The sequence below is a fragment of the Chlorocebus sabaeus genome, chromosome 14, assembly GCF_047675955.1.
Source record: "Chlorocebus sabaeus isolate Y175 chromosome 14, mChlSab1.0.hap1, whole genome shotgun sequence".
Taxonomy (NCBI): domain Eukaryota; kingdom Metazoa; phylum Chordata; class Mammalia; order Primates; family Cercopithecidae; genus Chlorocebus; species Chlorocebus sabaeus.
The window spans coordinates 31,840,098-31,853,669 of NC_132917.1; the positions used below are offsets into that span (position 1 = coordinate 31,840,098).

The window sequence follows — 13,572 nt, forward strand, 5'->3', positions numbered from 1 at the left end:
GGTGAGAGAGATTTAAAATTAAGAGAAGGTATAAAAATCAGCCTAGCGTGGTGGCGCACACTTGTAGTCCCAACTACTGGGGAGGCTGAGGCAGGAGAATTGTTTGAACCAGGAGGCAGAGGTTGCAGTGAGCCGAGATGGCACCACTGCACTCCAACCTGGGAGATAGAGCAAGATGCCGTCTCAAAAATAAAATAGGCTGGGTGCAGTGGTTCATGTCTGTAATCCCAGCCCTTCAGGAGGCTGGGGTGGGCGGATCATGAGGTCAAGAGATCGAGACCATCCTGGCCAATATGGTGAAACCCTGTCTCTACTAAAATTACAAAAATTAGCTGGGCTTGGTGGCGTGTGCCTGTAACCCCAGCTAGTGCCTGTAACCCCAGCTACTCGGGAGGCTGAGGCAGGAGAATCACTCGAACCCGGGAGGCAGAGCTTGCAGTGAGCCGAGATTGTGCCACGGCACTCCAGCCTGGAGACAGAGCAAGACTCTATCTCAAAAAATAAATAAATAAAAATTTTAAAAGATAAATAAATAAAAATAAATAAAATTAAGAGAAGAAAATCAGGCAGGTAGTGGCCCCTGACACAATGAATTTTCCCACAATTGGATTGCTTGGGAACACAGCCCGAAGAATGTGGTAAACTCCATCTAAGGCTAAATACCAGCATGAGACTGATAATAAACAAGTACTTTATGGGAAAGCTTTTTAAAAATTATTTTTAAAAAGAGAGAAATTATACTGGAGAAAGAGGAATTAAGGTAGAATAATTCTTTTTTTTTCGAGACGGAGTTTTGCTCGTTACCCAGGCTGGAGTGTAGTGGCGTGATCTCGGCTCACTGCAACCTCTGCCTTTGGAGTTCAAGTGATTCTCATGCCTCATCCTCCCGAGTAGCTGGGACTACAGGCGTGCACCACTACACCTGACTAATTTTTGTATTTTTAGTAGAGACAGGGTTTTACCATGTTGGCCAGGCTGTTCTCAAACTCCTGGCCTCAGGTGATCCGCCCACCTTGGCCTCCCAAAATGCTGGGATTATAGGCAGGAGCCACTGCGCCTGGCCTGAAGAACAATTTTTAAAAGAATTACTTTTAAGGATATTAAGTCATCAAAGTAGATAGAGTCATGAAATGATGGGTAGGAACCGAATCTTGCATCCCATACTTTATGACTCATTAAGGAAGATAGGTAATCTTGCAGTTGATGATAAATATTTGGCTTTCCATACTTAGCACTGTTTTGAATTTTTCCATTTCACAGATGGTATATTTAGTGCTGTTCCAATAATATTGCAAAAAAATAAATCTGAAGACTCACTTCTGGGTCACTGTTATTTCACTATTAACATTAAAATCTACAGGCCTATCTATAACATCTAGTGGAAATAAGCTGTGTGGCACATTGTGCTGGGTGCATTATTAAATGAATGTGCAAAGGCTTTATGGCTGTCTCAATTTTTCCATAGTCTGAGTCATTCACATACTGCCTTCATGCTGTTTATTACTTGTGAGTACCAACTGTACTAGAACTTACTGAATATTTTTCAAGTCTGTTTTACTTATTACTCATTCTGCATACATAAAATCAGTGGTTTGATATGCTAGTTAGATTTTTGCTAATACCCAGTAAAATAATTAGATAATTATTAAAATAGAAAGCATTTGTCATTGTGTGAACTGGGTTTATATCATGTACCACCTCAGGTCACACTTTGGGAAACGTAGCTTACATATTGAGCTAGTATTTTGCTGGAGTTATGTAAGATTAGTAAATGCTGTAGACTAAATATTGAGGAAAAAAAAAGCCCACTCAAAGAGGATTTATGTAATTATAGACCTGAAAAGGATCTTAGCAGTCTTCTGATCCATTCATTGATAAATAAACTAGTCCTAAGAGCTAAAATGACTTGCTCAAGATTTTAGTTAAGTGGTAGACCTGAGAAATACATTTCTAAGATTAGAACTGCCTCTTTAGTGCTATAGCTGCTACCTAATTCTTACATGTGGGGTTTTAGTATTTAAGGGTAGAAAAATATATCTAAAATTGTGAAGGTAATACCAAGGAAATATTTAGGCTATGCAAGAAGTCATTCAGCTTTTGCTTTACCCAGGCCTATAGGGAACATATCTAAAATAGTAAGTAACATGTGAATTTGAATTTAGGCATATTTTCATGGTAGTGACATAATGTGCAATTAAGAAGCTATAATATAAAAATGCCAGTTGCAGGTTATTTCAAATAAAGTTGAATAACCTGACCTCAGGAGGGGCAGAAACCTTAGTAAACTTAGTAAATTGAGACCTAAGGAAGAGCAAGACCTGTGGTAGAGCCAGGTCTCAAGGTTTATATCCTGGTACAAACTTGTCTATACATCACCACACCTGCCAAATGGAACTTTTTTCCTTCTAGTTCAGATTTCCAAGAAAGGGAATATTATTGTCCTAGCTCAGCTTTTCACAATAGACTCACAAAATGAATCATGTTAAGCCTATGAATGGGTAAGACTTATCCCATAACACGCCTCCATTGTGCAAAAAATCAGCTTTGTTCCTAATTCCCCATAGTAGGAAGCTTGCATAGACCACAATAGAGACATTGTTAGGTTACATCAAGAAGGTGAGTGGCAGGCATTCTTGAGTCTACTGGAATTTTTATTTCATTGTAGAAACACAGAATCATAATTCGTCATCTAAAACTGGTTTTAAGGAGATAATACTAAAGATACTCACTTGAGATAGATTGCTCTCAGAATTACTTAAAACAAGTGCTTTAAATCTTGCTCATTCATGAAGCCATAGCCCTGGAGGGGATATTGAAAAACTTCTCCATCTTCCTTCAATCACATAGGACCATGTTTTAAATTATATTTTAACATTAAACATGATTTTTTAAAAGTTGTAAATACTAATCTTTGAAAAAAACCTCAAACTGTATAGCAGAAAATAGAGCATGCCCTCTCACCCAAAAGCAAGACTGCATTTTTAAGTATATCACAGTAATCTGTCTAAATACTTTTCTCAAATATTTTACAAAGAAAGCATATAAGGCCGGGCGCGGTGGCTCAAGCCTGTAATCCCAGCACTTTGGGAGGCCGAGATGGGTGCATCACGAGGTCAGGAGATCGAGACCATCCTGGCTAACACGGTGAAACCCCATCTCTACTAAAAATACAAAAAAAATTAGCCGGGCGTGGTGGCAGGCGCCTGTAGTCCCAGCTACTCGGGAGGCTGAGGCAGGAGAATGGCGTGAACCCAGGAGGTGGAGCTTGCAGTGAGCCGAGATAGTGCCACTGCACTCCAGCCTGGGCGACAGAGCAAGACTCCGCCTCAAAAAAAAAAAAAAAAAAAAAACAACAACAACAACAAAGAAAGCATATATTCTTCTGTCCTTACTTCATAGATCTTTTCCATATCCTGTGCAGCTTGTCTATCATTTTGAGCTTTTTATATTTCTTATTTTGTTCTCTTGCTTAAATGTGATTCTTTGAGATTTATAGAAGAATGTGATTGTTCTCTAGTTTTAAAAAGCTCTCCTCTGTCTACTAAAATTTCCATGAATTTATTTATTTCTTTTTTTTTTTTTTTTTAATTGAGACAGAGTCTCACTGTGTTCTCCAGGCTGGCCTCAAACTCCTAGACTTAAGTGATCCTCCTGTCTCAGCCTCCCAAGTAGCTGAGATTACAAAAATTTCCATGAATTTCTAAATATGATGTTATCTTTCATATACAAGCTTAAACATTCTTCTTTCAAAAATGTTAGAATTTACCTCTTTAAATAATCTTATAAAGCCATTTCTTAATTTTTGTTTCCTTTTCTAATCTACTAACTTGTATATCATAGTGAATGAACCCTTAGTTCCATCATACCACACACCTTCTACTCCTGTCCTCCCACTTTTCTCTCCCAGGCTAGAGTACAGTGAATATTTAGTGCTTTTAAATATTATTCATTACCAAACCAAGTAGTGTACTTGTACAGCCTTTTTCCCCCCTAAATAATTGTGTTATTTTTTCATTTGCTTCATTTTCATCTTATTGATTGATAATTCTTTTCCATTTCAGTCTAATTTCCACATGGCCAAACCAATCTAAAAACCTGTTAACTCAGGTCTTTTTTTTTTTTTCCCCAGAATACTTTTTCCTTCTTTTCATTCAAGACCAAATGCTTTCCATGCCTCTTTCAAAGTGGTTGTTCTCTAATCTGTCTTCACTACTGTCATGATTTCCTTTTCCTTTTTTTCCTCTTTCTTTCTTATGTATCTCCTGTCTTTTAAATTCCATATTTTCCACATTCATGATTTATTTTCTCATTTTGATGGCTATATCTTTCAGTAACTGAGAAAAGGTTTGTGTGAGGGAATTTTTTGAGATGCTGTAGTTTTGAAAATATCTTTGTTCTGCTGTCTTCTTTTATTAATAATTTGACTGGATGTCAAGATTTGAGTTGGAAACTATTTTTCCTGAGTATTTTGAAGGCATTATCTATTGTCTTCTAGCTTCTGGTGTTGCTTTGTATTAGAGACAGAAGATCAGGAATCAGGATAGCATTGGACTTCTTATTTCTATTTCCCAAAGCTTTTTGGATTTTCTCTTTATTCTTCTCTTCTGACATTTTATAATGATGTGCTTGATGCATTTTCTTTATATTATCTTTTTCCCTCTTGTACATTTCTTTCCTTTTTTGTGGGGGACAGGGGAGAAGAAGTCTCACTCTTCTCACCCAGGCTGGAATGCAGTGGTGCGATCTCCGCTCACTGCACCCTTCGCCTCCTAGGTTCGAGTGATTCTCCTGCCTCAGCCTCCCAAGCAACTGGGATTACAGGTGCCCACCACCACCATGCCCGGCTAATTTTTGTATTTTTAGTAGAGACGGAGTTTCACCATGTTGGCCAGGCTGGTTTCAAACTCCTGACCTCAGGTGATCCACCCACTTTGGCCTCCCAAAGTGCTGGGATTACAGGCATGAGCCACCGTGCCCAGCCGTATTCTTATTTAATAGATGCGATGTCTTCTTTTCTGTCTCTGAGAGCTTTTGTGAAGTTTTCTTTTGTTTACTTTATTATCTGTTTCTTCCAGATTCCTCCTCTTTTGTTTTCCTTAAGCTCTTTCATATTGGAAGCTTCTCTCAAATGTCTGGTTATTCTGGTTGTCCACTTATATTACGTGGAACAATAAAAAAGTTGATTAGGACTCTGTGCTGTAAGTAAATTGTTGATAGTGAGAACCCATTAATGACAGGATGATCAAGCAGCAAGCCTACTGTTTATTTTTTTATTTTTATTTTTATTTTATTTTATTTTTTTGAGACGGAGTCTTGCTCTGTCGCCCAGGCTGGGGTGCAGTGGCCGGATCTCAGCTCACTGCAAGCTCCGCCTCCCGGGTTTACGCCGTTCTCCTGCCTCAGCCTCCCGAGTAGCTGGGACTACAGGCGCCCGCCACCTCGCCCGGCTAGTTTTTTGTACTTTTTAGTAGAGATGGGGTTTCACCGTGTTAGCCAGGATGGTCTCGATCTCCTGACCTCGTGATCCGCCCATCTCGGCCTCCCAAAGTGCTGGGATTACAGGCTTGAGCCACCGCGCCCGGCCTCAAGCCTACTGTTTATTTAGGTTTCTCCAAATGGCTGTAGCTGTCAGTCCTTTTTTTCTGGGGTTATTTCGCTTCTCTAGAAAAGAATTTTCTGGTCTCTTGTTTGGAGAATACAAGCTTGACTATTGGTGTCCCAGAAAATGGGTGGGAGGAGAGGACTTTGTTTTCTCTTAGGTTGAGCCATGTGAAATTACTAGGTTTTGTTTTGTTTTTTGTTTCATTTTGAGACAGAGCCCCACTCTGTTGCCCAGGCTGGAGTACCTTGGCATGATCTTGACTCACTGAAACTTCTCTGTCTCCCAGGTTCAAGCAATTCTCATGCCTCAGCCTCCCAAGTAGCTGGGATTGTAGGCATGCGCCACCATACCTGGCTAATTTTTGTAATTTTAGTAGAGACAGGGTTTTGCCATGTTGACCAGTCTGATCTCGAACTCCTGACCTCAGGTGATCCACCTGCCTTGGCCTCCCAAAGTGCTGGGATTACAGGTATGAGCCACCACACCCAGCCTGAAATTACTGTTTTTATAGGTCAAAAACAGTTAAGGGATAGGCTTGGTGGCTCACACATATAATCCCAGCACTTTCAGAGGCCAAGGCGGGAAGATTGCTTGAGCCCAGGAGTTCAAGACCAGCCTGGGCAATGTAGTGAGACCCCATCTATCTATCTATCTATCTGTCTATCTATCTATCTATCTATCTATCTATCTATCTTTTTTTTTTTTTTTTTTTTTTGAGACGGAGTCTCGCTCTGTCGCCCAGGCTGGAGTGCAGTGGCCGTATCTCAGCTCACTGCAAGCTCCGCCTCCCGGGTTTATGCCATTCTCCTGCCTCAGCCTCCCGAGTAGCTGGGACTACAGGCGCCCGCCACCTCGCCCGGCTAGTTTTTTGTATTTTTTTAGTAGAGGCGGGGTTTCACCGTGTTAGCCAGGATGCTCTCGATTCCTGACCTCGTGATCCGCCCGTCTCGGCCTCCCAAAGGGCTGGGATTACAGGCTTGAGCCACCGCCCCTGGCCTATATATATATTTTTAAAAATGGATGAATATCTTTGTTTGCAGATAACGTGTTTGCATATGTAGAAAATCCCAAAGAACCAACAAAAAGAGCTCCTAGAACTAATAAGTGATTATGACAAGGTATAGAATACAAAATTAATATACAAAGTCAGTTGCTTTTTTATATACCAGCAGTGAATAACTGGATTTTTTTTTTTTTTTGAGACGGAGTGTTGCTCTGTTGCCCAGGCTAGAGTGCAGTGGCGCAATATCGGCTTACCGCAAGCTCTGCCTCCCAGGTTCGCACCATTCTCCTGCCTCAGCCACCCGAGTAGCTGGGACTACAGGCGTCCGCCACCATGCCCGGCTAATTTTTTGTATTTTTTTAGTAGAGATGGGGTTTCACTGTGTTAGCCAGGATGGTCTCGATCTCCTGACCTCATGATCCACCCACCTCAGCCTCCCAAAGTGCTGGGATTACAGGCGTGAGCCACCGCGCCTGGCTACAACTGGAATTTGAAATTAAAACACAATACCATTCATATTAACACTAATAAAATGAAATACGTGTAATTCTAACAAAGTTTGTTGTAGAAGGTCTATATGAGAAGAATTATAGCACTCATAAAAGAAATCAAAGATCTAAGTAAATTGAGAGATATTCCATGTAAATGGACAGGGAGACTAAATATTATTGCAATGTCAGTTCTTCCCAAGTTCATATATTGATTCAGTGCAGTCCCAATCAAAATCCAGCCAGTTATTTTGTGGATACTGACAAACTAAAGTTTATATGAAAAGGCAAAAGACCTAGAACAGCCAACACAGTATTGAAGAAGAAAAAAGTCAGAGGACTGAAACTACCCAATTTCAAGACTTACTGTAAAGCTACATTAATCAAGACAGCATGTCATTGGCAAAAGAATAGACAAATAGATCAGTAGAACTGGACAGAGAGCCTAGAAATCAACCCACACAGATAAAGTCAACTGATCTTTGGCAAAGGAACAAAGACAGTTCAGTGGAGAAAAGATAGCCTTTTCAACAAATGGTATAGGACAACTGGACATCCACATGCAAAAAAGTTAATCTAGACACAGACCTGACAACTTTCACAAAAATAAACTGAAATGGATCATAGACTTAAAGGTAACTTGCGAACTGAAACTTCTAGAGGATAACATAGGAGAAAAATCTAGGATAACATCTGAGAAAAATGTTTGGTTTGACAGTGACTTTGTAGGTACAATACCAAAACATGATCCTTGAAAAAAAAATCAGTATGTTGAACTTTGTTTAAATTTAAAACTTCTGCTCTGTGTAAGACGCTGTTAGGAGAATGAAAAGACACACAACAGAGTGGGAGACTTTATAAAATTCATTACCTGATGAAGGACCAGTATCCAAAATATTCAAAGAACTTTTAAAACTCAACAATAAGAAAATATACAACCCAGTTGATAAATGAGCAAAATATCTGAACAGACACCCACAAAGGAAGATAGATGACGACAAGCATATGAGTATCTGCTCAACATCATGTCATTAGGGAAATTGCACATTAAAACAAGACACCGTGCCACCCCTATTAGAATGGCTAAAATCTAAAACACTGACAACACCAAATTCTGGCAGGGATGTGGAGCAGCAGAAATTTTAATTCATTGCTGATGGAAATCTAAAATGGTAGAACCATTTTGGAGGATAGTTGGACAGTTTTTTACAAAACCAAAGACAGTTTGATGGTTTCTTACAAAACTCTTACCATATGGTTCAGCAGTCTTACACCTTAGTATTTACTCAAATAAGTTTAAAATGTACATCCAATCAAAAACCTGCACATGAATATTTCTAGCAGTATTATTCATAGTTGCCAAAACTTGGAAGCAGCCAAGGCATCCATAAGAAGGTGAATGGATAAAGAGACCGTGGAACATCATGTAATGGAGTAGTATTCAGCAATAAAAAGAAATGATATATCAAGCCACAGAAATATATGGAGGAACCATAAATGCATATTGCTAAATGAAAGAAGCCAATCTGAAGAGGCTAAATTATAAGATTCTGACTATATAATATTTTGGAAAAGGAAAAACTATGGAAACAATAAGTAGATCATTGGTTGCCAGGGAAGGCAGGGAGAGATGAATAGGTGGAGCACAGTGGATTTTTAAGGCAGTGAAACTGTTCTTTATGATAATCCAATGGTGGATACATGTCATTATACCTTTGTCAAAACCCATAGAATGTAAAACATAAGACTGACCCCTAATGTAAACTGTGGACTTCATTTAATAATAATACATGAATATTTTTTCATTAGTTCTAACAAATGTACTACACTAATACAAGATATTCAGAGTAGGGGAAATTGGAAAGGAATGAGAGGTTATATGGGAACTCTGTACTTTCTGCTCAATTTTCTATAAACCTAAAATCACTAAAAAAAGTTTATTTTATTTTTTAAAATTTTTTGAGATGGAGTTTCACTCTTGTTGCCCAGGCTGGAGTGCAATGGCACGATCTCGGCTCACTGAAACCTCCGCCTCATGGGTTCAAGCAATTCTCAAGCCTCAGCCTCTCGAGTAGCTGGGATTACAGGCCTGTGCCACCACGCCCAGCTAATTTTGCATTTTTTATTATTATTATTATTTTTTTTTTTGAGACAGAGTCTGGCTCTGTCACCCAGGCTGGGGTGCGGTGGCCGGATCTCTGCTCACCGCAAGCTCCGCCTCCCGGGTTCCCGCCATTCTCCTGCCTCAGCCTCCGGAGTAGCTGGGACTACAGGCGCCCGCCACCTCGCCCAGCTAGTTTTTTGTACTTTTTAGTAGAGACGGGGTTTCACCGTGTTAGCCAGGATGGTCTCGATCTCCTGACCTCGTGATCCGCCCGTCTCGGCCTCCCAAAGTGCTGGGATTACAGGCTTGAGCCACCGCGCCCGGCCTGCATTTTTAATAGAGACAGCATTTCTCCATGTTGGTCAGACTGTTCTTGAACTCCTGATCTCAGGGGATCCACCCACCTCAGCCTCCCAAAGTGCTGGGATTACAGGCGTGAGCCACTGCGCCTAGCAGAAGTTTTTTTTTGAAGTTGGATATTAGCCAGTTCATATGATTCAACCTAAAAGTACATATACCTTCGCTATTATTAGTAAGTGTAGGTGAGATGTTTTCAGTGTGGGGCTCCACCCTTGACTCCTGCCATGCCTAGTGTCCCTGAGTCTGGAGACTCTGACTTATTTCTTTAGGGAATGAAACTCCTGCCTCCTGCTTTGGTGGGGGTTGGTACCTGCTTAACTGCCTTTAGCGGGGAGTTGTTCATACCAACTTTCAGTCAGTTCCTGTTTGTGTTTTCTTCCCTTTTTTTTTTTTTTTTGAGACGGAGTCTCGCTCTGTCACCCAGGCTGGAGTGCAGTGGCGCGATCTTGGCTCAATACAAGCTCCGCCTCCCGGGTTCACGCCATTCTTCTGCCTTAGCCTCCCGAGTAGCTTTAACCACAGGTGCCCACCACCGCACCCAGCTAATTTGTTTGTATTTTTAGTAGAGACAGGGTTTCATTCACCTTGTTAGCCAGGATGGTCTTGATCTCCTGACCTCATGATCCGCCCATCTTGGCCTCCCAAAGTGCTGGGATTACAGGCGTGAGCCATTTCCTGTTTTTGACTGCCTGCCTTACTACTGCTTGCTGTGGTGCCTGATACATCCAGTTCCTGAACCTTCCCGGGATTTTTGTTCACGTCAGCGTGCTTCTTGTATCTAGGTATCCCTTCACAAGTAGGCATTTAGGTTTTAAGCTCTGCTAAATAATTTACCACACTTTATCAGTTCTCCATTTTGTGGGAATTCATTGTGTTAATCTCCTTTTCTGTTTTTGTTTGGAAGATTCATATCTTTTTTATTCATTTAGTATTATTTGGGGGGATTTCTAAGTAGAGAAACATGCCTGTGTTCAATTTCTCTTGTTTAAGCAGTCTGCTTTCATTTTTACCACTGAGGAGTATGAAAGTCTGCTTTCATTTTTACCACTGGTTTTATTTCATTTTGTTTTATTTTTTTGAGACAGGGTCTCACTTTGTCAGCCAGGCTGGAGTACAGTGACGTGATCAAAGCTCAATGCACCCTTGGCCTCCCAAGCTCAAGTGATCCTCCCACCTCAGCCTCCTGAATAGCTGGGAGGACAGGCAATCGATCCAGCACACTCAGCTAATTTTTTTTTTGTAGAAGCAGAGTTTCCCTATGTCGCCCAGGTTGGTCTTGAACTCTTGGGCTCATGTAATCCTCCCATCTTGGCCCCCTAAAGTGCTGGGATTACAGGTATGAGCCACCACACCGAGCTGTTTTTAATTATTACACTAATTTATGATTATGTATTTCCTTTAAAGCTGTGGGCAGCTCTGTTTGGGAGGATGCTACTGAAAAAAAGGATGCTTTTTAGATGACAAAGAGTACCTAAAGTGTCTCTAGAATCACAGTTGTAAACTGAAGTATGTCTTTTTAAGTTGTTCACAGGGCTTAGAGCTCCTGCCAGAGGACTGTTACTCTTTGGTCCACCTGGGAATGGGAAGACAATGCTGGTAAGAGTTCTCTTCAAATTTGAGTTTTCTGTTGAGATATTTGGGATAATATGAAAAAAAGAAACTTTATCTTGTCCCTGATCCTATTATTTATGACTTGCTTTTTGCTATTATACACTTTTGGGGTTTGTTTGTTTGTTTTGTTTTGTTTTTGAGTGATCTCAGCTCACTGCAACCTCCGCCTCCTGGGTTCAAGTGATTTTCCTGCCTCAGCCTCCTGAGTAGCTGGGATTACAGGCACACGCCACCACACCTGTCTAAGTTTTGTATTTTTGGCAGAGATGGGATTTCGCCATGTTGGCCAGGCTGGTCTTGAACTCCTGGCCTCAAGCAGTCCTCCCACCTGGGCCTCCCAAAGTGATGGGATTACAGGGGTGAGCCATTGCCTCTGGCTGATACACATTTAAGTTTTTCAGCTACTTTTCAATGTAGAAGTAGATGGAGAACCATGTATGTTATCTTCAGTAGTGTGTTTTTGGTTGGTTAAATTTGACAGTGTGATTGTCATTATTTTTTGTAAATTAAATAAAATTTTTACTTTGGAAGAGCTTACCTTACTATATTGAGTATCTTTCTTTTTTTTTTTTTTTTTTTGAGACGGAGTCTTGCTCTGTCGCCCAGGCTGGAGTGCAGTGGCCGGATCTCGGCTCACTGCAAGCTCCACCTCCTGGGTTCACGCCATTCTCCTGCCTCAACCTCCCTAGCTGGGACTACAGGCGCCTGCCACCACGCCCGGCTAGTTTTTTGTATTTTTTTAGTAGAGACGGGGTTTCACCGTGTTAGCCAGGATGGTCTCGATCTCTTGACCTCGTGATCCACCCGTCTCGGCCTCCCAAAGTGCTGGGATTACAGGCTTGAGCCACCATGCCCGGCCTATTGAGTTTCTTTCTAACCCCTGATACTTGCTTCTACTATCATAACAACTTTATTTAAATAATCAGTATGTTATAGCTTTTTTTTTTTTTTTTTAAGTATTCTTTTGCCAGAAGTTTTTGTCAGGCTCTGGATACCTCTTTCCTCTGCCTAGCGCTCCTGGATGGAAAAAACAAACAGGGAAAGAGTAACTTTTCCTTAGATGTTTGTCTTTCTCAAAGCAGTTATCTTTGTATATCTAAGAAGAGAGGAGAATAACACCGTCTCTTTTTTTTTTTTAAATCTCTCTCTACTCCTTCTCTCTCAGGAGGAGAATAGAAAGAAGCACAGCTCTTCCTATAACCTGTCCATATTACTGAGAAAGGAACACATTGATTGCTATGTATTGGGGATTATACCTTACAGTTTTGTTTTTATTTTTTATTAATTTTTTTTTAGACAAGAGTCTTGCTGTATCACCCAAGCTGGAGTGCAGTGATGTGATCTCGGCTCACTACCATCTCTCCCTCCTGGGTTCAAGCAATTCTGCTATGTCAGCCTCCCGAGTAGCTGAGATTACAGGCGTGTGCCACCACACCTGACTAATATTTGTATTTTTATTAGAGACGGGGTTTCACCATGTTGGCCAGGCTGGTCTCAAACTCTTGGCCTCAAGTGATGCGCCTGCCTCGGCCTCCCAAAGTGCTGGGATTACGGGCATGAGCTACCGCACCCGGCCTCATAGCTTACAGTTTTAGAGAATCTTTTCTAGTACTTAAATCAGTAAATATGGTTATCTTTTAAATGTAATATATTGAAGTAATTTCATATTTGCTCTTGTGATTTTTAAAGGCTAAAGCAGTAGCTGCAGAATCGAATGCAACCTTCTTTAATATAAGTGCTGCAAGTTTAACTTCAAAATATGTGAGTGCTCTGTTTCCAATATTGTCATATTTTAAGTTACTGTCTAAATGTTACTGTTAACTATAGATGGTAATAATATTTCATGAAAATATTTTTTTAGGAGTTTTGTATCTGTTATTTACATATGATGAATATCAATCTTCAGAGTAGAAAGTTATGTACATTTGTGTTGTCAAATACTGTATTAGTTTACTGGGGCCTTGTAATAAAATACCGTAAACTGGCTGGCTTAAACATCAGCCATTTATTGTCTCACAGTTGTGGAAGGTAGAAGTCCAAGATCAGTCAAAATGTTGGCAGGGTTGCTTCCTCCTGAGGGCTGTGAGGGAGAGTATGTTGCGTGCCTCCCTCCTAGCTTCTGGTGGCTTTCTGGCAATCTTTTGCATTCCTTGGCTTGTAGATGCATCCCTCTCATCTCTGTCTTTATCTTCATGAGGCATTCTCCCTGTATCTGTCTCTGTATCCAAATTTCCTCTATGGATTAGGGCCCACCCTAATGATCTCAGTTTAAGTTTGTCATCAGCAGCAATTCTATGTCCAAATAAGGTCACATTCATAGGTACTAGGGATAGGACTTCAACACGTTTTTGGAGAACACAGTTCAACCCATTAACAAATACTGTCACTTTCCACTTAAGCTTCA

At 40.7% G+C, this 13,572-nt stretch overlaps 1 protein-coding gene across 4 annotated transcripts in view; it reads left to right on the forward strand.

Moving 5' to 3' along the window:
* SPAST (spastin) overlaps positions 1-13,572 on the forward strand; it is a 90,009-nt gene that overhangs the window by 50,399 nt on the left and 26,038 nt on the right. For all 4 annotated transcript variants that reach the window (XM_007971017.3, XM_007971018.3, XM_038006759.2 and 1 more), the window contains 2 exons: positions 11,079-11,153; positions 12,858-12,929. In XM_007971017.3, coding sequence (XP_007969208.1) covers positions 11,079-11,153; positions 12,858-12,929 — 147 coding nt within the window. The remainder of the gene's footprint in view (positions 1-11,078; positions 11,154-12,857; positions 12,930-13,572) is intronic.